Source organism: Cetorhinus maximus, chromosome 18 (assembly GCF_964194155.1).
Source record: "Cetorhinus maximus chromosome 18, sCetMax3.hap1.1, whole genome shotgun sequence".
NCBI lineage: Eukaryota > Metazoa > Chordata > Chondrichthyes > Lamniformes > Cetorhinidae > Cetorhinus > Cetorhinus maximus.
Genome location: NC_135896.1, coordinates 8,347,592 through 8,374,527, shown reverse-complemented (window position 1 = coordinate 8,374,527; position 26,936 = coordinate 8,347,592). Strand labels below are relative to the sequence as shown.

The following is a 26,936-nucleotide window of genomic DNA, read 5'->3' as shown; positions in this document are numbered from 1 at the left end:
TCCAACAGTTTACGGGTGTTGTTGAAACTGGATGAAATCGTAGACTCCAATCCCCAAAACAGGTAAAAATCCCAAAGTCTCATAATAAAGGCTTACCAAAAGCTGGTGGCCCTGCCCATCTCCAATCTGATGGGAAGTGAACACCCGCAACAGTGGGTGCATAACTTAGCGATTATGCACAGACATATGTGCACTTGCCGTATAGCACCTGAAATAACTGATTACACACATGCTGTGCATTGCACTCAATCCCTCTGCCTACTGAAAATGGCGATTTAAAATAGTGCATGTACATACACGTATAGACACACACACGTACACACACACACAAAGTTTCCTTTCCCTACTAACTTGTTTCGAAATGCTGTGCATATCTGACATCCAGCACAGATGTCCTTGTCTAACTTAGTCTTCACAGCACTATATCCATTAACGATAAAATGTGATCTAACAACAGTCGACAGTTCTTATGTTTAAACTTTAATGGCTTTCAACTGCAGCTAACATACTTTCCAACCACTGATCAATACTTAACAGCTAGGACCAGCAGTGTGACTATAAGCACCTGTCAGGGCAGAGAGACTTCTTAATATATCAAGCATCGCAAAAAACAGATTTATTGGCTCAAAGATTACCTTTATTACATTTTTGCATTGCTTTAATAATGAAACTCAGAAATTTATAAAATTTGAACCATACCCTCAGCTCAAAGTTGAAAAACTGGAAGGAGATAGCCAAATGTTTAACTCAGGAGCATCAAGCTTGATTGCATATACCTTTGTGTTGTCATGACACTAGATTGGTTCTTCATCTGAGTACAGAGAAATGGCCTTTGACAGCCAAGATTTAAAGTCTGAGAATGACTGAAGATGCCAACATTCCACTGCACAAGGTCTTGTTATGGAGGTTGGCTTTCACTCCACAACGCCAACTGCGTACTCAAAAATGGCTAACCCACATATACCATTCAAAGACAGAAAAATGGGTCAGCCATCTCACTGCTGTTTGACAGATGGTGCAGGCACGGAATGGATGCATGCTATTAAATAGTTACTGCAATCCAAAGAAATTAATTGTACGAAATACTTTGAGATGATTTCACAATATAATGAGGCCTTCTTTGAATACGTAGATTCTTTTTTCTTACCGAAAGACACTGTAAAGCATTCTTTAAATGCTTAGTTTGTCCTGCAAAGCTGAAGGGTGATTGACAACTGAAAAATACAATACACTTAAAAGCAAACCCCTTTAACCAGTACAAGATCATTGGTGAGAGGTGACAGTGAATTTCCTCTCATAGCTTTCAAGCTCAAATCAAGGAGCAGAATCATCCCAGATTTGCAGTAAGTGCGGTAGCAGGTGGGTAAAACGACGTTTCACTCGCCGGCCGCAATGGCGGTTTTCATGCCATATCGTCCCAAACCCACCACATTAATTGTGCATTCCAGGGAACACGTTGTTTCAATGGTGGGCGGGCTCTCATTCACCCGCCATGCCATCACCCCGCTGCTTCATCACGCCTGGCACCATATTTAAAGTCCAGCCGTGCGCACACCTCTCAGTGATTCCAGCCCAGGACTGCTGCAAAGAAGACATGGCCCTGAAAGGCAAAAAGACTGTAACCCCCCCCCAGGTTCAATGACATGTCCCTCAAGAGCCTTTGAGACACAGAGGCTCACCATGATGTCCTCTACCCCCGCTCTGGCTACAGGATGGGCAGCAACATCACCAATCCAGCTTGGGAGGCAGTGGCAGTCAGCACCAATGTCCTGCAAAAGAGGACAGCCACCCAGTGCCGCAAGAAGATGAATAGTCTCATCCATTCTGCCAAGGTAATTCACTCTTCTCTTCACTCTCAGCTCACACACTCACAAACCCATCACACATCCACAGGGAGCTCACACCTCAAGGGACAACACCACTAACTCTCACACATACTCTCAACCATCAGGCTCAAACCCTCTCGAGCTCGCATCCTCATCCTGTCCATGGCTCCACTTGCCACACAAACATTCCACGCAATGCCATGTGTCTTGCTCACACTCTCTTCATCTGCTTTTTTTGCCAAAGAAGCCTGCTCACATCAGCAGGACGAGGTCCCAGACATTAGGCCCCTCACTCATTTTGAGAAGCGTGCCATCATGCTGATTGGTGGGGACATGAACCATGCCTGTGGTGACAGTGACATGATCAGCGAACACACTCGTGAGGATCTTGCACCACATCATTGCACCCGCCCCCCCAAACCTCACCATTCCCCCCCCAGCACCTTCATTCCCTCCCTCCCAACCTCACCCCCTAAAACCTTCATTCCCCTTCCCAACCTCTCCTCCTCGCCGCCTTCATTCCCCCCTCCCAACATCAGCCCTCACCCCCACCCCGACACCTCTTCCTCTCCCAGTCAATCCTAGACCTTCCTCTCCTTAACCATCATCCATCGTGAGCATCACCGGTGACTTTCCAACTTCCATGAGCTGCTTCACAGCAGAGCCATGTCCACAAGAATCCACCCAGCAAGTCATGGACGTTCCTCCAAAATCACGTTGCTGTTGGGCTCCTCGGATGTCCACGATGTGAACAATACCCTAGCAGTAACTCCCGACTTCTGCATGTCACAATTGTCAAGGCATGTTCTGCATCGGCGCATTTTCCCACTGACGTGGGCAGACGATCCAGCAGAAGGGGGCGAGTCCGGCGGGGTGCTGGCCTTATAATACTATGCTGATGTATTACAATGAGGTTCCCGATGTCCGATTGTGGGGAATGCGGCCCGCCATCAATAGGCTGAGCGGGCTATCACAAATTGGTTTCACGACTTTGTGAAATCAATTTTTGGCTTTCTTGCCATATTGTCCGCTCACGACACAGAACACGCCCGACCCCAGCAGGCACGGAAAATCCTGGCCAAGGTCACCAGATGGTCTACCATATATCTGCAACCTCACTTGTCAGAATCAAAATCCAGTACATTATCTCATCAAACAAATTCTCTCTCAATCTCAAAACTATGAAATTCCTTATCACCTTCATCTGCCATTCCTCCACCAATCTATAGACTTTTAAAACCTAAATGTACAGTTGCCTATGCAAGACTTCCTGATCTGTGTATTGTCTTCCGTGCTATTCTTGTTTACCTCAGTAATATCCTGTCTCGTGACCTTCATTGATATGTTGCCAGTTTGCTTGCCCAACTCAAGTTGTGAACGAAATGACCAAAGCTATCACTTTCATCCACGTCCTGCAAATTTTGTTCTCTAGGCACCAACTCCACCCCCTTCGCAGGTCAGTATCAAGGCTGTTGAAGGCAGGAAAGTGGGTGCAAGGGAGTCAGGTCTCCTATCTTGCATCTTCCATAAACCTGAGCTCATCTTAAACTCTGCTGCAGGTATCCTAATTTACCCATCACCCCAGCACTCACTGACCAACTTGGACTGGCAAAGCCTCGATTTTAAATTTTCATTCCTGTTTTCAAATTCCTCCATGGCCTCACCCCTCTCAACCTGCAACTTGCTCTGGACCTATAATCCTCCAAGATCTGTCCTCCTCCAATTCTGGCCTCTTGTTCCACCATTGTAGGTTGTACTTGTAACTGCCAATGCCCTAAGCTCTGGAATTCCCTCCCTAAACTTCTCCCAGCTCTCTTCCTTTCTCTCCTCCTTTAAGCGCTCCTTAAAACCTACCCCATTGACCAAGCTTTTGGTCACTTATCCAAATATCTCCTTACATGACTCAGTGTGAAGCCTCGGGCACTGGACATAAAGTTCAGGGAATGAGAAATAGACAACGTGTACAAAGTTATATAGCTTCCCTTGTCATTACCTGATGGGATGTACCGGTTCCTGGGCCTGTAGAAATAGCTAGTACCATAATGGCAGGTGCCAACAGTCTGGTTCTGGTCCCAATCTTATCTCCATTGCAATTTTTTTGCATGAATTCCAAAAAAGGACAATACCCATAGCTTCAAAAGAAATTTAAAAATACACCATATTTTTAAGAACTCCCAATAAGGTTGTCTTTAATGCCACTTTAATGCCCTGGCAGAGCAGATGAGACAGTCATCCTCTTCCTACACTGGATGGCGTTTCAGGTGTGGCGGCCAGCCATGCTGACATCCTTTGTGATGGCATCCCAGGCTGGAGAGGTGAGGCTGGTAAGCTTTCTGGAGCCATCCCTGGGATAAAGAACATCCCTGTGCGCCCACACTCCTCTTATCAAAGCCTGGAGGAGTCACGGCTGAAGCTGGGTGCTGCCTTCTTCCTTTGGCTCGCAGCCTTTTTTTTGGGTTACACCATCTCTAACAGTCTCCTGCAGACAGGTGAGCTGGAGAGAATGAGATGTGTGTGCTCGGCTGTCGTTTAAACATGACACCCAGACCTTCGACCCCGCCAGGTAACGACAGGGTGGATAAATCAGCTCCCGACCCACCAGGTGATTCGGAGGGCTACTCGTCTGTGCATAGTTAATGAGCTTCCAACGCAGGACCAGGCATGATCTCCCACTGTTCCAAGCAGCGAGATATGCACCGCGGAACCCGCCCGCCACCGCATTTAGTTTCAAAAACGGAAAATTCCACCATAAGAGTAAGACAGAAAACAAACAGAAGGGTCTCAGTGCTTCAATCATCATGAAATATTAATTTATATAAACACAGCACCATACTGCACTCTGCTTAAATATGAATTTAAGCTTACTTACTGTAAAGCAGGCACAAGGTGTTGTGGCTCAGTCGGTAGCATCTCTGCCTCTGAGGCAGGAGCTACGGGTTCAAGTCCCACTCCAGGACTTGATGACTACGTAAAGTGTGTTCATAAATCCTTCCAAAAAACCTAGGGCAGGCGATAAGAGGAGGAGAGTCTTCTGGTCAGCCATGCTTGATATGGAGTGGCACCCATCAAGCTATAGCCTCTGGCAATAGGCTGGCAACCTGATCCAGAAAATCTAGCCATGGAAACAGACATGAGCAAGTGCTTTGTCTGCCTCATGTTCCACTAGGCATGGAAAAACTCCAAATCTATGGCTATTTAATAGACCTACTTGACCTGAAGAAGCATCTTAAAGCTTCCCCTAAAAATTTTAAACCAGGCCTTGCCTTTATTCCTTATCTGCATGTTTCCTGTGGTGATATTTTCTCACATCCAATTCATTGCCTAGGGAAGGGTTTTCATGTCATTGTTGCTTATCTGGAGAACTAGACAGCAAATAGTTGCCTCAGTAATTTCATTTTGAGTGACCAACGATATCATTACCTTTATAATCAATGCCAATCTCAATTCTTAAGTCCACATATTTGTTTAGCTCCAGATCTATCATTGACTGAAAATGAGAATTTAAGATACAATCATATTGCTGGCTTCGTTTCTGTGTTTTGAAACAATGGGAAGTGATATGAACAATGATTTCTCATCATTCTAATTGTAGAGATTATAAAGAAGGGAAGAAATGCCTCTCCAACAAGCCCAACAATTATTTATCACAATTGGGAATACCATGATCGGAAAGGTCACCACCCCAAGCAGTTGGTGAGGTACTACAATAGCATCTGCTAACTGGAGACCAAGATTTATTCAGTTCGCGTCTGCTAACCTTTGGATATGAAGTTTTTCAAGACAGCACATTGTGGTAAACACTGCGGGCAGCCAGCCCCGTCTCTTTTCATCATGTACTACTTGTACAGATAATGAGAAATCCTCTTTCCCTTCTCTGCTGTTTGTCCATTTGTGAAGCTATGCACCAACTACTCCAGGGAATATTAAACATCTACCTATGATTGCAATCTCAGAGAAGGTTGCATACCACGATTAAGCAAATAAATGGTTTTGCTCTCTCAACAACTGATCGGGATTATAGCTCCTCTGTGGTTACTGGCCTGAGCAAACTGTTTATTTATTTTATCCTCTCAGATTCTCTCTCTTCAACAGACACTATTCATGCTGAAGTACTATCCCACAGGTGCTGGGCACCATTCAGTACCTTGTTCAAGCTGTTATTTTCCATATGTGAGCTTTAGAAACATCGGTCGGCTGCTTAACAAGTAGGGTCTTTATAGACTGGGATTCTATGTGGATCTTGCAATCAGGCGTAGGTATCTAGCAGGGGTCACTGGTTGGTAATTGGGAACTCCACTGCCTTCCACTCCACCTTTTGACAACATGGGTGTATTGAGGTCAACTACCTCACATTCACCACTATCCCAGTTAACTCGGCAGATACTGACATCAACTGGAGTTCTGCCTGGAAAGCCTGGCTACTTATCAGAGGGGACATGGGGTCAGATTTTTCTCCACACCCGCATCGGGCCAGCGGAAAAAGAGGCCCGCATGTGAAATTCCCACCCTCTTTCGTATCGCCGGCAATTTTAAACGGCTTGGGAAATGAGGTAGGTCGCAAGCTTGTCCGCTCCGTCGTGGGGATGGCCATTTTAGACACCCCCACAATTTTGATGGAGGCAGCCCAGCTTCTGAAGGCAACATGGTTCCCACCTCAGAGGTGTCGTCATGAACCATGTGGGAACCTTTTGATAGGCAAGTTTTCGATGGGTTGCTTCTTATGGTTGCAGAAGGAAATGTACCAATGTGTGTGCTATCAATGGATGAGAAAAAGTGTACCAGTTGTTACAAAGATGTGCTATGCAGAATATTAATTTGTAAGTTCATCAGCCGGTCACATCTATATTTTATAGAGCCTTTTTTAAGAAAAAAGAAAAGACACTTGTGCTAAACAAAGGACACTGACTTGAAGTAGCTGCTAATTTGCACCTGTGCAGTCACATTCCATCCCATGGAGACACAAAGTCTATGGAAACCCCAACAGAGCCAACAAGCCCCAGAATGTGAGAACAGCTCATTCCTATCTCAATAAGATGGAGGATGGATCATTCAGGAGTTAATGGCTGGGACATTACAAAAAAGTAATCAACTCAGCTATGAAACAATGGCGAAAGGAAAGCTATGCGAGAAATGAGCTAGTCCTCTATATTCTTTGGAATATACAACCAACATGGACAGAGGTCATGTGATACAACCTTTTTGTGAATGCTGGAATTGGAATCTGACTAGAGAACATACAGGTGACCATAGGGAGCAGGGGTCTCCCTCTCTCTCTACAATATTTCATCTAAGTCTGCACCCTGTTTTGCTGAATATAGTGTCTACATCACTGCAGCAAACAGAGACGCTAAAAAAAGGCACTGGATTTTTACGACAGTTTCCAGGAGAAAAGGGCCATACCAGCCATGACTGTGAAGAATCAATGTCTCCGGATACAATGTGAATCTCTATTGACTTTTTTTCATCTGCATTTCAACTTGGCCAAGTTTAATATCTGATACTCTGCAAAGTTGTATTTTTTTCTGCATGCTTGGGGGTTTGAATGTGTGTTTGTGTGCATTAGTGGGAAGTAGGGTGTATTTGTACATTTTTAATATTTTTTACCTGGGTGGGTTTTAGTACACCAAAACTAACCCCTTATACATTTAATTCAAGAATAATGATCTGGTTTATTATTTACAAGACTGCACACCGTCAAGTGCAATACATACTGAATTGGCAACATCACACTTTTTAAACTCAAACCTCTGCTACAACCAAACACAGTGTTAAAAAAAAGAGGATTCATTGCACCCCTCCTCACCTGGTCACAGCACAGTAAAAAAGAGAATGAAATGGCTTAGGAGGGAAAAGCAGGAGAGAATAAAACACGAGGAGGCAACTATTTAATAGAAATGCATTGAACATATAATTCAAACCAAAATAGTTTAACACAGTAGTTTTATTGTAATCAAACGGAGGTGGAAGAGGATAGCGAGATTAAAATGGATCCAGTGTACTGCCAAGTCTAAAGAAAACAAAACCTATTGTTTCAGTTGTTGAACAAGACATTGGTAACCCTTCATCTGAGCTCTTCAAAGAGACAGAGCTATATAGGCTAAAAAGGTTAGATTATGAGAGGTTACAAAGACTACAAAGTTGTATTCCCTTGAGAAAAGGTGATCCAATTGAGGTGTTTAATAGGAATTGATTGGGTAGGATACAGGGAAACTATTTCTTCTGGTGGGGAAGTCCAATACTAGGGGATATAACCTCATTGTTAGAGGTAGGCATTCAGGAAGCACATCTTCACACAAAAGTAGTAGAAATCAAGAACTCTGACTCCCAAAAAGCTGTTGGGGGCGCAGTGGGTGGGGGGGTGGTTTCGAACTGAATATTTCAAAACTGAGGTTAATGGATCCATGTTCAGCAAGTGTATTGAGGATTACAGAACCAAGACAGGTAGATCTGGTTAAGATTTGGATCAGCCATAATCTAAATGAATGGCAAAACAGGCTCAAGGGACTAAGCGACCTCCTCCTGTCTCTATGTTTCTACTGACAACATTATCCTGAGAGGATTTTGCCACTGGCTGGAGAAGCGGTGTGCAAAGCTCGCCAAGGTAATCCCTCAGATGTTTTGTGTATACGTTAGTCTGATTCAAGGACATCATGGAGCACAAACAAGGCCCTGAGAAAAGAAGAGGGATTCGCAGCTTCATAAATAAAAAAGAAATCTTGACTCTCACATCCTGGCTATTTATTGGTCTTAGTGTGAATTAATGAAAGCTAAAGAGGTAACATTTTCAAATCAAGGAGAATTTCTGCTTACATTGATGACATTTCCAGTCAATGGGTTCATTATTCTGCTGACATTTAAGCTGTTTGCAGAATTCATTTTTTTCAAACCGATCCTTTCAGCTGAGAAATTGGTTGACCACTTCCTCACCTTATTAATTCAAAATCACAGAATCCTATAATATTCAGTAATCTTTTTCAAGAGAATTTATAAGTCAAGATTACATTATCTACTGTAACACTTGACCCTTCCTCATTCTCTACAAGGTCACCCTCTTTGTAACAGGAATTTCCTTCAACCCACAGGGCAAGTCACCCATGGCACTGCCTCTTTAAGGGCATCTGCTCATCTTCATTCCATTTTTACACACCCAGTTCTCGAGCCATGAGAAGCAGCTTTATAAACCCAAAATAACAGCAAAGGGAGCAGAAACAACAGGGTAAATAAGGCCGTGAGCTGGGAGAGAAAGCTGCACATGCTGCAAGTCTGGAATAAAAGCAAACAATGAAGCTGTTAAAAAGAACAGATAGTCGAACACTTCTTCAGGACTGTTCTGACAAAAAAGTGTTAACTCCCTCTAAGTGTAGGTATACCAGATAAAATAGCCATAATAAGCTTTTCTTATAAAATATACGTATCCACATATTAAAGACTCATCTGCAGTAGCTGTAAAAGTACACAGTGGAACAAGGAGACAGCTATCCCCTGGTTTATTCCCTATGACTGTGCCTTGACCAGAGTCGACCTGCCTGGTTTGAATTTGAACAAAAGCTGGGCAGTTAACTGTGTCCTGCTGCATTCTCCATGGTAACGCCTCTATCAATCAGAGTCCATCTGCCAACCAATCAGTGCTTTCTTTTCATGCAGCATAAATTGTCATTTCCTTAACTGTTGGTAATCCTGCGATCTGTCCTGATGAGTACAAGACGAAAGCTTAGACAGCATGTCTCTTTTTTCAGCAATAATATCTAATTATAATTGTAGAGAGAAGGACTAAGATGTTGAAGGCCACAGAGAGTCACGACTGCTGCTCTGGTTGTAAGATAAAAACGGGAGACACCACACCAAAGTCAAGAGTTTCCATTTAAGTTTCACTCTGCTAGGATGCAGTAAGGCAAAGAATGAGTAAGTATACCATACAAGATCTGGTGGTTGGTTTCTGAGGACTTACATTACCAGGGCTACTTACGAATACAGTAACAAACATACTGTGCCGAAGAGTTCAAGATGGCAAAAAAACAAAAAATCAAATCAACAGTATTCCAACAGAAGCTCAATTAGAGCATAAGATCAAAAATGATCCATCGAGAGAAGCAGATCATTTAGAAACTATGAAACATGTGTTGCTGGTGTTAAAAGTTCAAAATAAGAGAGCTGAAAGATAGGTCAGGTAGCATTGTGACCAGTAATTCAGCAACAATTAAGAACAGAAAGTGCAATGAAGCAAGAACAGAAGCAGATCAGAAGACTTGCTAAAGGTAGGACTTAATGCCCTTCACATCATTGGAAAAGAGTTCATCTCCTACTGAAACCCTCATCCATGGCTTTGTTACCTCTAGATTTGACTATTCAAATACTCCCCCACCTTCCGTAAACTTGAGTTCATCTGGGACTGCTGTCTATATATCCTAACTCGTACCAAGTCCTGTTTATCCATTGCCCCTCTGCTCACTGGCCGACATTGGCTCCCGGTCCAGTAAAGTCTCGATTTTGAAATTATCATCCTTGTTTTCAAGTCCCTTCATGGCCTCGGCCCTTCCTCTCAGCAATCTCCTCGAGCATTATGGCTGTCTGAGATTTCTGCACTCCTTCAGTTGTGGCCTCTTGTGCATCCCTGATTTTCATTTGTTCACCATCTAGATATTTCCATGTGTGGCATTTTTACAATCCTACCTCAAAATGAAATGAGAGTTTTCTGCTAGATTTTTTTTTAAACTTCATAATAGAATAACCCATCATTACAGCTGTAAAGTTATCGTAATTTCATTATGTGAGACCATAAGTTCCTATTCCAACTAAAGATAAAAAAGCACTTACTAGAATATACTGCACCTGGAGCTTTTTTATATTGTATGGTTGTGCTAAAGGTTTATAATGGATTAATATTCTGTTCTATGCAGCTATAAACATTAAATAAGCTATTGAACAAGTCTCAATTGAATAGCTAATGCTCTGCAATTGCATTCAAAACTGCATAATGGTGAATATAACAGCACATTTTAGTAAACTACACACCATTGTAAAAGTTTTACCACAACAGCTTTGGGGATTTGGTTCAGTACTTAAAAGGAATTTTGCAATTTTCTTTAGAAGGCATTGTATTTAATGTCACACGTACTTGATGTTCATTCTGTATCATCACAAACTCCCTGAGTTATTTTGCAAGAAGTCAGTTTATAAGGTATTCCCACTGTTGTTTAAAAACTGATTAACCGAAAAACAGGAGATAATTTCTTTTTTGGGCATTAAAATGCTGGAATAAATCAACAGAAACCCAAGGGAAGCATATCTCTCAGCAATGAAGATAAGCTGACCCCTGGTGGTTACTCATTGTTGAAGCACAGGGAAAAACAGAAAACGTATTCAGCAGAATTGCAAACTCAATTGTTTTTGCACCATATCTTTAATTTAAAAAAACATAAATGAGGACACAATTTAATGAAAACTGACGGGTGAACTAGTCAGGAAATATCCTCCACACAGCCTCCATTAGCTATGTCTATTCAAATAAAGCTATTCTATTTTCCATTGCCGTGCTCAAAGACTGAAACCAATTAACTTCTATTGCTGGCGTTCCTCATCGAGTGTCAACATGAAGGAAAGCAAGAAAGAGAAAGAGGAAAAGAAAAACTCTTGTATTTACATAGCACCTTTTACGCCCTCAGTACGTCCCAATGTGCTTTACAGCCAATGAAATACTTTTGAAGTGCAGTCACGTTGAAGTGTAGGAAAATACAGCAGCCAATTTGCACACAGCAAGCTCCCACAAACAGCAATGAAATAAATTACCAGCTTTTTTCTTAAGGTGTTATTTGAGGGATAGATTTTGGCCATGAAACTGGGGAGAATTCCCTGCTCTTCTTTGAAATGTTGCCCTTGGATCTTTCACATTCTCCCAAGAGGGTAGAAGATGCCTCAGTTTACCGTCTATTGTAAGATACGCCCCAGGTAGTGCAACACTCCCTCAGTACTGCAGTCGAAAGTATCAGCCTAGACCTTGTGCTCAAGACTTTGAAGTGGGACTTGAACCCACCAGGTTTTGAGTCAGAGATGAGAGTGCAATCCATTGAGCCCAGTAAAATAAAATGTAAAAACAGACATATTGCCACTTGATAAGTGCATTCCTCGTTGTGAGAGACTAAAGCACCAATGTCCCAAGTCGTAACTCTGATGAACACTCCATTCCTGACCCCAGTCAAGGAAGCAGTTAAAGTGCTACACTTGGCATTGGTTCAGGTGCGGGTAAGAGTTGAGGGTTGGAGAAAAAGAAGAGAGGTTCTGCCATCTTAGACTCCTGGCCTCTACGCAGTCAAGCCCTACTGGAAATTACAATTTGAATCATAATGGAACAAAATCACAGCCTGGATGTTGCGGAGACAATGACGTAAAACTGTCAGTGTTTTCCATCAATACCCCACATGTATGGGCCTCAAGTCGTCACACCAAACTCATTGACACGCAACTTCACTCAGTAATGAGGGTCTGGAACTCTGAGATCAACTCCAATTCAGCAGTTACTAGTCCTCACAAGTATCACCCCTCCCTCCATTTGACAAGTCACAGAGAAATAACTCGCATCAGCAGTAACTTGGATTTCCATATCCACAGAGACCTTCAAGACCGCATCCCCCGCCAACTCGCCACATGGCTCTATGAAATGCCCTCAGGACACGAATCGAAAACCTCCAACTCCATAACACAGATGAAACCTGGAGGGATGCTTGAGCAGAAAATACCTTCCAAATAAACACATTGTTAAGGTGTTGGGCTGGAGACAACCAGACTTCAATCTCCCCTGGAGCATGTGAACAACCCTCAATAGAACACGCACTGGACTTGGCTGCTTTGTCCACCTGATGTACAAATAGCACCTCAAAACCTCGCCTGGTTGCCACTGCGGAAATCCCGACCAAACCACAGAGCACATAATAACATCTTTCCCCCAACTCAAGTTTGAAGCCAACATCCAGGAGTTACTCTCCAGCAGGGCATTGAACTGGTTAGGGAACTTGACATTAAACCTGTGACAACAGCTTCTGCTCCTAAAGCCATACAAAAGAAGACGGCAACTCCACCGAACTGACAGCAAATTCAGGAGTCTGCACATGTGCAGAATAACGTGGAGATCCAGAAGTTTCTGTCAGTGATTCTGTGCTCCTCCAGAGAATGCACTGCTGAGGTCCACCCCCCCCAACCCCCCCCACCCCCCCACCCCCCCCCCACAACACCCCCCACCCCCACCAGAATGCAAACCCGAAACAGTCAGTGAATTCACGAAAACTGCCACAATGTTAGTCTCGCTGTAAAAACTCTTGAAAAGGTTACATCCTGTTGAATAAAGTGTAACTAGTTTTTAACACCATTCTGTTAATTGTGTGAATGAAGATGGTGGGTATTAACTAGGGATTCACTTGTGCCCCCTGTAAATTGAGACAGACTGAACATATGGTTGTTGGATTAGGAGATATATGCTTGTAAAAATGGTTGTTAAAGTGTGTAAAGATTGACTCCAGTTCTCTCCTTCACCAACTGGCTTTCTGGAATATTAACACTAATTTCATAATTACTGCTATGCAGTACCTGCTAAGCATTACCCGCTGGCTGTCACTGCTGCTGCATGTTTGGAGCACCCCTTACAAATTGTAAACCATTGAACATTCCATTACCTCAATCCTATGCCACAGTACATCCCATTCCCTTATAAGCTCCATCCTTTCCAACTCAGCGTCCATGAATGCAACAATTTTTGAAAATCCTTCTGATCTACAGTCTCACCTTCCATGCCTCTACACCCTCATTCAGCCCTGTTCCTGTCTGAACACTCAGTTCTGGCCTCTTTTGCATTCCCCGTTCTCCCTGCTCCACTTTTGAGCTATTTCAGCCCGATACTTTGGAACACTCTCCCTAAAAGAAAGAAAGACTTGCATTTATTCAGTGCCTCCCACTACCTCAGAACATCGCAAACACTCTACAGCCAATGAAATATTTTTGAAGTTCAGTTACTGCAGTGATGTAGGAAATGCAGCAGCCAATTTGCACACATTAAGGTCCCATTAACAGCAAAGAGACAACAACCGGATAACCTATTATAATGATCTTGGCTGAGGGGTTGGATATAATTCCCCCACCCTTCTTCCAAAAGCATGGTAGAAATTTTTACCTTCTCCTGGGAAAGCAAAAGGGCTCAGTTTAAAGTTTCATCCAAAAGACAGCACTCCGTCAGTACTGCCCAGGCGTGTTAGCCTAGATTATATATGTTTAAGTCTCTGGAGCCCACAATCTTCTGAGTCAGAGCTGAGAACGCTAACATTGAGTGAAGATTGACACTAAACCACTCACCTTTTTTACCGACTCTCCCCTCTTTCAAAACCTCATCAAAACCTATTGCTTTTAGTCACTGGCACAATTTATCCTCCTCCATTCCTCACTCTCTGATCATTCCTTTCTCTGAAGCGTTGAGAAATGTCCTTGCACCAAAGCTGCCATTAAGTGTAAGGTGTTCACAGCTTTGGTGATACTTACAGAGATAAGTCACGGATTTACAGTCTAACATTGCATGCTTGTCTCTCTTTAAATGTTTTCTCAAACTAGCTGGTCAGGTCTTCTATCTATACAATGAGTCATATGTTCAAAAGAAGCTAATTTTGATGAATTCAAATGTTTTTTTTCCCCCCTCCCCTGCTCATTCAACATCATGATGCACACAGCTAATATGTTCAAGAAAACTTTCGAAAACACTTTCAATTTCTCTGAACAATCCACGGAGCATTTCTGTTGAGTATCAAGGGGCCCGTGTACCTCAAAAATTACACTAACCAGTTTGGGTGCCTGCACGGACTAATTAGTGACGCAACACTTTGAGTTTGTCATAAGCCATCACTATCCCCAGAAAACCTGTACACTTCAGCCAATTTATAAACAAATCTAGCTTACACATCAGTGCAGAAATCTGTGCTGGAGCATAAATTCACCTCCTCACAGGTCAGAACAGTAAAGATACAGCTGATTTAACAGAGCTAGTAATATCAGATTGGCCCAGAAATTCAACCTGCCAGAGAAATTCCAAACCGGCAAAAAAAAAGGCACAATGAGAAATCTGAATGCAGGCAAGCGTACAATAACTTGCTTTAAACTTGTCCACCTACCCAAGCTCTGCAAGGTAAACACACCAGTACATTTTAACAGATTTACTTTGTTCCATTATAAGACTAACTGTAGAAGTTACATCTTTAGGCCAAATATCTGATGCAGTGTCTGCTAAAGGTGCTTTTTTTTTTCAATTAACCTTAATGGGTACAGTATGGTGCTTGACAAACAGTCTGAGCTCAAATCCCACGATAAAGTGAAATTCATTAATCTGATCATTTGCGGTCTAGCACCAGAGGAAAATGATGATTGAAACTGTCAGATTAAAATAAAAACTCAACTGGTTCAACGCACATCATTCAGGGAACAATTTCACTGCTTGAGGAATTAATTTCAGTGCACCAGTTCGGTAGAGGCAATAATGTGCCGTATCTTCCAAAGACCAGTAATCACCGTCGGGTTGCTACTCCACACTTCTTTTAGATGGCGTCACTTCATAAATGCGGAGCATATCTGCCCTTGGGGTCCATCTTCACAGGGCAAGATTGTCGGAAGGATCCAAGCCATCGTATTTTGGTAAGCCTTCGCTCACCAACATAGTGAAAAGCTTTGGGGCGTTTAAATAGCTTTTCAGTATGTTAAGTGAATGAGTGCGAGTAGTTTTGCAGGGTAGGGAGGGTTGGGGGAGGAGTTGGAGGGTCGGGGGGGGGGGGGGGGAGGGCGGCTAGAGTGAGTCGGAGGATCCGGGGTGTGGGGAGACATGGAAAAGGGGACAGGGGAAGAGTGGGAAAAGTCGGAGGGGAGGGATGGGGGGTCAGAGGGCTCAGCTGTAGAGCTACCCAGGTGTTGGACATGATTTTTTTCTCTGTCTAACATTTCCTGGGTCACTATCCAGGTCATTGAGTTGGAACCCTCCAAAGTCTCCAACTCTAAGTTAGTGTTGGAGACCTTTTCAGAAGGTTCCAGGTGCAGAGGAATTGCCCATTGGAAGTTGAAACTTCCCGGGCAGTTCCCGTGGAGTCCTTGCACTGGGATTTCTGAGGGGTCCACTAGCGTATCTTCTGGGATATCTCTGGGTTACAACCATCCGGAGACAAGAAGATCTAGGCCAATGCATCTGTACAGATTCTGATTTCCATTTTAAAATTTGATTTGAGAAGTTAATTGTTCTTTTCCAGGGTTGCACTTTAGGTTTTATCACTGCTTAAAAACTTAGTTCTCAATATCGGGAAGAGACGTGCCACCCCTAACCATTCAGGCCTACTTGTGACACCAGTACCATATCACATACTTCAACCTTACTATCACCTAGGCAATTGTTCTTGGGATGTAGCATTAGCTATATCCCAAGAACAATTATATCAATCAGAAATATCCCTGTTTTTCACCTGCATTTGGACAGCAGCCTTAGGTTTTAACCGAAGTTGCTTAAATGGGTGCCTAACATTCAAGTGGGATAAATATTGCAGTATTGTCCTAGAAAACAAAAGCACCTATGTTTTTTTTTTAAAAACTGAAAATCAAATTCAGAATTTATGCAGATGCCCAAGGTATCTACGATCTGCTCTGCTCAAGTCTTGACCATGAGGTTATCAGAGACGATGCTACCTCGGTCAGGCAGATGCGATACAGTCTACGACACTTCCCTAAAGAGGAAGGAGGAGTTTTTGTGACCGTGTTCATCCCTCAACTTAGATTAACTGTTCATTCATCACAATGTTGTCTGTGGTACCGCAATGTGCACAAACCAACGGCTGCTTTTGTCTGCCTAACAACAGTCACTGCGCCTTAGGAGTAATTTAACGGCTTTGGGGCATCCCGAAGCCTTGGCAGGTGCTATATAAAAGCACATACTTAGGTTTCTTTACTAGAAATTGAGATTTTTAATATTTATTACAATCAAGGCTTCATCGCCACAAACAATTCGATCTTAATTTTCAATATTCAGCAGGGTGCAATGGCAGCATTGCGCAGGGCAAAAGAAAATAGACATAATGGAAAAACAAAAAGCAATCCTTTAAACAAGACAAAATAACCTCAGTTACCAAGAAAGTAGCAGTGGGTTGGAACCTTCCACTACATCTGACAATGTGTCTCAATCCCTCGTCCTTGGAGAAATTCATCTAATGCCTTTGGAACCCATTTATATGACAGAATGTTCAACATGTTGAGGACAGCAGGCTGGCTGTCCAATTTACACATCACTAAACCTTCCTGTCCATGAAGGCAATAGAAAGGGAAGTCAGGTGTGTGACAGCCCATCAGTTGCCACCAGTTTTTACAGCCCAGAAGTCAAAATATCCTCCCTCTCTGTCTCCTTTAATAACATTTCTTAGTAACTTATTCCACTTCTTCTTGCGAGAAGGTTAGACTTTATTTCCTGGTTTTCACACCTCTGGTCCTTGGCATTTGAACCCTTTCCCAATTTTGCCTGGAGATTCTCAAGTTTACTTGAAACTAAAATAACTGGAACTTACTGCTACTTTTATGGCAGACCCAGCGACAATTTTTTCAAGTCTCCAATAAGATGTCTCACCTCCTTCAGCTGTACAGCCATGTGTCCTAGCTGGTCCTGCCGACGTTCTGCTAATTCTCGTTCAGTTCTCATTTCTTTTTCAATTTCTTGCAGGCGTCTTTCAACTCTTTGCGAAACCTTTGCACAGAGAGGGCAAAGTGTGTTAAGACAGGCGCCTGGAAAATTTAAGTTTGCATTCAATGATGGCAAAAGGCCAGTTATTACAGCGCCGAAAAGCTAAATTCAACAGAAGCGACTCTCATTTGGTACCAATGCTTATAGAACACAATGCCTGCTCCCTCAGTTTACATCTAGTCCACAGACTGATAGAATGGAGATCTTTGCAGTCTGCAACCTGACTGCAAGTGCGGGACAGGCAGGAGACTGGACTAAAATACAAGATGCTTTCGGGTGGTTGAAATGGAGTAGAAGGAGGGTTTTCATTTAGTCGGGGGAAAGACATCAGCTGCAGAAGAGGTCAATTATCGCAATGGTAAGGGAAATAGCAAGAGCAATGTGGGTAAAAACTAGTGGCGACACAAGGACATAAACACCAGCCGCTACTGGCTGCCATCTCAAGGTGGTTCAGAGGGGGAGCCATTTCAGCAAAAAAGGCGGTGGGCAACCACAATATTATCAGAAAGGTTTCAACATCCAAGAAGTGAAATAGACAGTACAAGGACAAAAAGGGAAGAGTGAACATGCAGTTCCACAAAGGTCAAATTTGAGTTGATTTACTAACAGCGTTTGGAGCAAAGTGCTAGATTACATATCATATCAGACTTAACGATTAGCAATCAACCACAACACCTTAATAATGTGGAAAGGAGACACTACTTTGACTCTGCTCACTGTTGTATAGTTTGATTTGGTATCATGACACGAAGAGTGCTGTCAATCTTAATACAGGTACAAGATTCAGAAGTGTAAACTTAGGAAGATGGAGAGTAGAACAGAAAATAAAATGACTAAAACAGATTATTAGTATACACCTGCAAAGATATAGAAGGGGAACAGATTCGCAATCTCCCACATGATCAACTACATAAACTACATTATCAAATTGCTAAATATTGACCCAGGAACGAACAGCATAAAATGCTTACATTCTCCTGAAGTGTGCAGTAATGTGACACCGCAGTACTTTGTTTCTCTCACTGGATGGCGGCAGAGAGCTATACAAATCACAGAATGGTTACAGTATGGAGGCGATTCGCTCCATCGTGTCCATGCCAGCTCTCTGCAAGGGCAACTCAGCTAGTCCACTCCATTGCCCTTCCCCCATGGTACTGCACATCTTCTCTCTTCAGATAATTGCCCAATTATCTTTTGAAAGCCATGATTAAATTTGTCTTCACCGCAGTCTCAGGCAGTGCATTCCAGATCCTAACCATTTGCTGCATGAAATAATTTTTCCTCAAGTCACCTTTGGTTCATTTGCCATTCACCTTAAGTCAGTGTCCTCTGGTTCTCAATTCTTCCGCAAATGGGAAGTCTTTCTCCCTATCGACTCTGTCCAGATCCCTCATGATTTTGAACACCTCAATTAAATCACCCCTCACCCCTCTCCTCTCTAAGGAGAGTAGCTCCAGCTTCTCCAACCTATCCAATAACTGAAGTCCCTCACCCTCAGAAACATTCTCATGAACCTTCTCTGCACCTTCTCTAATGTTTTCGCCTCCTCCCTGTAGTAAGGCAAGGTAATTAGTCATAGCCCACAAAGGACCATAGGCTTTTCTCGCCATTACAGAGAGAGATTTGGCTATATAGCTTGAGGAGCACCACGCCACATGCATGGGGCAAGGCAAGGTGGCACACCTCCATGAACTACCACAGCCTGTAGAGAGACTGAACCCGCTCTGTTGATGTTATTCTGCATCACATTCTAGCCAACTGAGCTAATCAATCCCCACTCCCTCAAGTGTGGTGCCCAGAATTGGACACAATACACCAATTGAGATCGAACCAGTGCTTTGTAAAGGTTCACCACAACTTCTTTGCTTTCGCACACTACACAACTATGGATAAAACCCAGCGTACTATAAAGCCTTACTAACCACTTTCTCAACCTGCCCTGCCATGTTCAATAATTTGTACAATTTTACCCCCAGGTCCCTCTATTCCTGCGCCCCCTTTAGAAGTGTATCCTTCATTTTATATTGCCTCTCCTAGTTCTTCCTATCAAAATGTATCACTTCATACTCCTCTGCATTGAACTTCATCTGTCACGTGTCTGCCCATTCCGCCAGCCTGTCTATCTCCTCTTGAAGTCGATCACTCTCCTCTTCATGGTTCAATATGCTTCCAAGTGTTGTGTCGTCAGCAAGTTTTGAAATAGTGCCCTGCATGCCCAAATTACTCACCACTATTCTGTTACCTGTAACTCAGCCAACTATGCTGCCACTGTCCTTTTTATTCCAAGGACTTTAACTTTGCTGGCAAGCCTGTTGTGTGGCACTTTGTGTCAAACACCTTTTGGAAGTCCATGTACACCACATCAGCCGCATCACCCTCTTCAAACCCCTCTGTTAGCTCATCAAAAAAACTCAAATCAAGTTAGTTAAACCCGATTTGTCTTTAATAAATCCGTGCTGGATTTCTTAATTAATCCACATTTAGCCAAATGACTGTTAATTTTGTCCCAGATTATCGTTTCAAAAAGCTTTCTCAGCACCAAGATTAAACTGACTGCCCTGTAGTTGAACACGGGTGTGATCATTGAAATTCTCCAGTCCTCCGGTAGGGCCTCCACCTAAGGAGCACTGAAAGATTAGGGCCAGTGCCTCAGCAATTTCAACCCTTACTTTATTCAGGGTCTTTGGATGCACCTAATCAGGTCCTAATGACTTATCATAAGTGCAGCCAACCTAATACCTCCTCTTCAACAATTTTTAGCCCATCCAGTGTCTCAACTAACTCTCCTTTCAGCATGACCTGGGCAGCATTTTCTTGCTTGGTAAAGACAGATGCAAAGTACTCATTTAGTACCACACACCCTGCCTTCATACGTGAATCTCCTTTTAGGACCCTAATAAGCCCCAATTCTCCATTTACCACCCTTTTTACTATTTATATGCCTACATAAGACTTTTGGAGCCAAATTCCCACAGAGTCAGACAGAGTCAGGCAGATTCCGGAGGCATTTTAAAAAGGTGGGCGGGACCCAGATGCGGAAATTCCATCCCCATTTTGAGCAGATACCATTTTTGCCAACAGAGGGAAGGCAGTGACGCACGAATCATACAGGCAGGAAGCCCAAAAATCAGCAGGACCATTTGAATTTAGTGATGAGTTCAAAAAGACCCCATTTTCACTGTAGCAAGGGCCTTAACCCACAGTGGGAGCCATGAATTTACAGAATAGACGTAAACACTCTTAAAGGGCAGGTAAGGCCTGTTTAAGTGTCATGGTGGGATGTTATTTAATACCCAGCCCGCCAAATATGAAAAAGAAATGGCTGCAGCTGTCAGGATATAATAAAAACACTGGCTGCTGGACAGTTTTGGTTGACAGGCTACCTGGTGTAGCTTAGAAAAACACATTACCATCTGTTCCTGCAGTTTCAATAATTCATTGTTGCCATTTTCCAAGGGCTGTTAATATACCCAAGCCCATTATGAATGACTGGCTGAGTTTCAAAAGCTCCAAAAGCACTTATCACAGCAGGGAGGACTGAGTTCACACTTTGATTTACAGTTTTAAGAGGCTATTAAAGGATTATCTGCCTTTAATGTGGTTAATGAATACAAATTTGTTTGTTTTTAAAACAGATTGCCCACTTGCAGGGATTTAAGATTCTTGAATGGGTTTCATGAGTGAGTTTTTTTTCTGTATCATGTGTATAAGTGACAATTCTACATGGTTCCTTAGGTTGCTTATAATGGATACTGGGTGAGTGACTATAGAGGTGACATGGGGGGCTTGAAAGGTAATGGAGGCCATGAAGGGGGCATGAGGCATGAGTGGGGGTGAGAGTTAGAGGGCCTAAAAACTAAAACAACTGGGACAAAGTCTCAGAGTACCACTTCAGAAAGAGAGTCTCAGGGGGCCTTCTCGCCAACCCACCTCAGTACCCACCTGCTCCCGTGGCCAACTCCAATCTGATTCCGGGGTCAGCGGATCTAACTCAATCTCAACCCACCTCCCTGGAGTGAAGATTGTATGTGATGGGGCCTTTATATCAAGACAGGTCTGCCGGGTCATAAAATGTCCCAACTCAAGCTAACCACCTCAAAAATCCAGCCCTAGGACTCCCTTTTATGTTAGCTGCCAGTCTCTTCTCATATTCTCTCTTTGCTTCTCATTTATTTTTCCACTTCCCCTCTGAAGTTTCTATATTCAGCCTGGTTCTCAACTGCATCATCAATCTTAACATTAGTCACATTCACTATTTTTCTACTTCAACTTACTCTTAATTTCTTCCGTCATCCAGGGAGCTCTAGATTTGTTTATCCTACCTTTCCCCCTCAAGAGAATGTATCTCAACTGTACCCAAACTATCGCCCTCTTTAAAGATAGCCCACTGTCCAATTACAGCTTTACCTGGCAATCTTTGATTTCAATATTTCTGCGCAGATCTGTTCTCACCTCATTATAATTGGCCCTGCCCCAATGAATTATTTTTAATCTCTGCCAGCAACACCAGCAGACTGAGAACGATATCAAAAAAAAAGTTGAACTGCCCTCATAACTGCACATTAAACTCTCAAGTTCATTTCTACATCATACATTGCAGATTCTCACTGTTTACTATTAAGAGAGTAATTGTATTTTTATATTGTGTAATTGAATAAATGACAATTGACGATTTTCTAGCTGATGTTTTCTGCCAATTTTGGCAAGTGGTTAAGGCATTTTATCAACAGCTTATATGGGGGACTGGTAGTGGATACAATAATATAATTTAGAATGGTTCAAGCAAACCAAATTCAGGCATCTAAGCATTTCCTCAGGTAGGGAGGTGAAGAATTTCCAACTAGAGGAATCAAAGTTAATTAGGATTAAAGATTTATCTGGCACTCTTTGACTCGCATTCTTTGAGGTTTATTGGAGTACCAATCCAAGTAGTCCTACAAAAGCAACTACTGAAAATAGCATGAAGATGGAGAGGCAATAGCTAACACACTATACAAAAGGGATTAATGTAGTTCTTGAAGGATCTATTCATATGGCAAACAAGGGAGGGGGCTTCGTTTAGGTTCCTATCATTCTCTCTAACATGTGATTAAAGGCAGAAATGGTTCTGTTATTCTGCCAAGGTGCTTTTCTCCTATACAGCCTGTTGGAATTCCAGCCTCAAGCTCTCTTCCACCTGTAATCAATCGCCATCCTTGAGGATTTATGTTGTGAAATCTGTCTGTTACTCTACCCAACAGCTAGCTGGCTTATATTCGATTTCAAAATATTAAAACAGTAATAATATTGGGATGAATGAGAGGACAATTACTTACTTTTGTTAAATAAATACATGAAAATCACTTGCACTTACATAACACAGTACAATTGCTTGCTTTGCTACTGCCAAACATACTTCTAGAAACTCACCGTTTCTGTTCTGGACATGTCTCGGAGTTTCTCTGATAAAGAGTCCACAGTTTTTTGAGTCACCACGTCTGTCCTGTTGTTGAAAACAGATTTACATTTCATCTATGATGAAGGGCCAGGATTTTACAGCCCCTCCCGTTGGCGGGATTTTCCGGTCCCGCCGAAGCCAATGGGCTTCTGAACGGCTGGCCACAGTTTCCAGCTCTGCCCCTGCCATGACGGGACCGTCGAATTCTGCCCAAGAGACCCGAAATCCAAATCCGCCCCCTCCTTCACCCTAACCGCCCACCCTAAAATTTGAAGCTTGGCTGTGCAAAACTAATGATCATTTCCTGCCTCAGGCCTAGCAGAGTAGACTGATTCTGTTGAGACACCCACCAAGGCTGAACCAACAGGGAGAAACAGAAAGGCCGATCATCCAAAAAAATACCAGATTTACTCAGTGCGTTCAACATGTCTTGCTGAGCGGAGCTGGTAGAGCCGGGCTGAATTTTCTCAGCCTCACAAACACACCTTAAGAGGCCGGGAAATTCAGATTGTTGCATGTCATATTGGCTCCCTAATGTTGTCCTGCCTCCCGGCGACTTTCCCAGGGGCAAGTTGACACAGGAATCGGCAACCCAGCAGTTGCAGGAAGCCAATTTGACCAATTAAGGCCCCACTCCCCACTAATTAAAGATTAAGCTCCAGGGCAGTGTTGTGAGCAACCAGAGGCAAAATTTTATAGCGTGTACTATAAAATCTGTGTGTTTTAATATTCTTTGAACACTTTTGTTTATTAATTATGAAAATATTGAAGATAGGATAAAAGGTTTAGACTGACAGTCAAGAATCATCCAATCGGCTTTCCAACAGGTGTGGGGAGGTGGTGTACTGTAAGGATGGACATATTGGATAGCCAATGGTGGAAGGAAGCCATGAGATGAAATACATGCACCCCAAGTTGCAACTCTAACACACAATGGTTTGGATGAGTCAATAATTGCATCAAGACTAGCAGCTCTAGCTCCTCAAGTATGCATGATGCTAAAGGGTACCCAAGGGAACAAAACCCCGAAGCAATCCATACCTATTCCGCTTTGCTATTTCGTCATCAAACTCTTCTCCGAGGCGCAACTGGTCACTCCTTAGGTCTCTTAGTGACTGATGCAATGTGTGTACCTGCAGGGAAAGGCAGAAGTCTTCACTGGATCGTAGTTATACACTGCCAAATACCGCATTATTTCTACATTTAAAATTTTCATCACTGCTATTAAAAAACAAAATCAGGAACGCTAAAGAGATGCCAGTTTTTTTCCGGTGCTGCACAGAAGCTGGAAGTAAATGGGAGTTGAGGAGCTACAATACATGGTGCTGATTCCTCAACACAAGCAAAAGTAAACTTACTTTTGTTTTGAATAACTTGGTGTCTGACAAATGTAAAAGCTCATTGTCATGTTTTGATCAGCACGTTTAAAATCAAGCTACTGAAATATTCACTGATGTGTGGAGAGTGCCAAGTCTGTATTTGCCAATAGCTGTAAGCAGATAAGCACTGCACACTCTCCCCATTTGGACACAACCCAATAACTAAAGTCCAGAAAGCTCAGGCAGAAGCTGCTACGATTTAAGAGATTCCATTCTGCACATTCCCTTACTGCACATAGGGGTAAAAGCTGGAACTAAAACAGCCGTTCTTACCCTGCAGCTACCAAAATGACAGTCACAAGTTAGTCATTAAAAAACTGACAAGAAGTGGCCTGAGCCCTTCGGAGGCAAAGAGCAGGAACCAGGAGCCCTGGATATATCACACCTGGGCAGGGAGACAGATCCTCAGTTTAACATCTCACCTGAAAGAAGTACAGAGGGAATGCTGAATTAAAATGTCTGCTGAGATATCTGCAGTGACACAAAACCTTTTGACTCAAGTGCGAGTACTTCTACAAGCCAAGCAGTCAAAAGACGCGAGTAGAAAAGCAAAATACTGTGGATACTGTAAATCTGAACTAAAAACAGAAAATGCTGGAAATGCTCAGCAGTTAAGGCAGCATCTGTAGAAAGAGAAACAGGGTTAATGTTTCACAATGATGATCCAAGTTCTGATGGATGGGCATTGACCTGAAGCATTAATTCTTTTTCTCTCTCTCTCCCCACAGATGCTGCCTCACCTGCTGAGCATTTCCACTATTTCCAACTCTCGTCACAAAAAACACAAATGTTGTTTCTTCACTGTTTCACCTATCCATAACTTGCATTTCTATATTGCCTTGCAAAACCTCAGGATGTTTTAAAGTGCTTTGTGGCCAATTAAGTAGTTTTGAAGCGTAGACAATGTTGTAATGTTGGAAACACAGCAACCAATTTGTACACAGCAAGGGAAGACAGTAATGAGATAACGATCAGATAATCTGCTTCTGCTGTGTTGGTTGAACAATAAAAATTGGCCAGAACTCCACTGCTCATCTCCGAAATAAGCGGCATACAGCACCTTGGCTTAACACCTCATTCCTCAGGGCTGCACCAGCAGGCAGCATAGATTTTTTCTGCTCAATTGTCTAGAGTGGGTCTTGAATCCACAATCTTCAGGCTCAAAGGTGAGAATACTACCACCGAACCACAGCTGACATCCAGATATGAGGAGAGATTGTTTTAAGATACTGCAGATAACCCAAATATTGGGTACGGGATCCATACAATCTTAGAAAAACTCACAACGTAAATATCACCTTGAAGGTGGAGACTTCACAGTGACATTATTTACCCTCAAATGTAACTAGCTGATGGCCTGGCAATACAAAGTGGTTGAAGACCCAACAATCATTCATAATACAAAAGCAAAACAGTGCAAACACTGGAAATCTGAAATAAAAACAGAAAATGTTGGAGTAAATACTCGGCAAGTCTGACAGCATCTGTGGAGGGACAAACAGAGTTAATGGGCAAGAGTTCACAAATACAGAGGAACGAAAGGAGGTGGGGGGTGGTGTAAAAAAGGGAAGGTTCCTTCATGGTGCAATGCAGCAGAGACTAAATAACAAAAGACATGACGGTGCAAGGTAAAAGGATAAGTAAAGAAACAAAAAGATGAGTCTAGAGAAGGTGCAAATAGGAAAAGCAGAGTTTTCCACAGCTACCTTCCTAAAAAATGGGGAGAGGTAATGATCTGAAATTGTTGAAGTCGATGTTGAGTCCAGAAGGCTGCAAGTGCCTAATTGAAAGATGAGGTGGTGTTCCTTAAGCATATGTTGAGCTCATTAGAACACTGTGCAGACGGAGGACAGAGAGGTCAGCATGAGAGCAAGGTGGAGAATTAAAACAGCACAAGACTGGAAGCTCATTGTTCTAATTACAGACTGAATGAGTGTTGTCCACAAAGCTGTTTACTCAATCTGCATTCTGTCTTCCCAAAGTAGAGCAGGCCACATTGTGAGCAACGAACACAGTATACTAAACTGAAAGAAGTGCACACAAATCACTGTTTAACTTGGACGAAATGTTTGGGGCCTTGGACACTGAGGAAAGAGGAAGTAAAAGGGCAGGTGTTGCATTTCCTGCACTTGCATGGAAAGATGCCATGGGAAGGTGAGGGTGCTGCGAGGGGGTGATCAGGGTGCTGCAGAGGGAACAGTCCCTCCAAAATGCTGAACCCTATTGTCGTTCTGGGAGGGAAGGCGAGAGCAGAAGTATTGGAAATGGAATGCACACAGTTGAGGACCCTGTCAACACATTGGAAAAATCCTCAGGCGGGGAAAAAGAAAGAACTATCAGAAGCATTAATATGGAAGGTGACCTCGTCTGTAGCCAAGCTTTAATAAAATATTAGACAGACAGATTGATTGCTGTGAGAACAGAGAGGCGTAGGAAAAATTAACAAGTAAAGGACTTTGACGTTAGATAATTAGACAAGTACCAAGTTGAAGAAAATTTAAAATATTGAAATCGAAAGAAAAGAGAGGCAAATAGCTGCTGAGGTCTGGAATCTCTAGATT

General features: G+C 42.8%; 1 protein-coding gene across 3 annotated transcripts in view; it reads right to left on the bottom strand.

The window, feature by feature from the left end:
* cep128 (centrosomal protein 128) overlaps window positions 1–26,936 on the bottom strand; it is a 326,023-nt gene that overhangs the window by 283,021 nt on the left and 16,066 nt on the right. For all 3 annotated transcript variants that reach the window (XM_078562064.1, XM_078562065.1, XM_078562066.1), the window contains exons 6-8: window positions 24,038–24,129; window positions 22,969–23,041; window positions 17,446–17,562 (exon numbers count right to left, since the gene is read on the bottom strand). In XM_078562064.1, coding sequence (XP_078418190.1) covers window positions 17,446–17,562; window positions 22,969–23,041; window positions 24,038–24,129 — 282 coding nt within the window. The remainder of the gene's footprint in view (window positions 1–17,445; window positions 17,563–22,968; window positions 23,042–24,037; window positions 24,130–26,936) is intronic.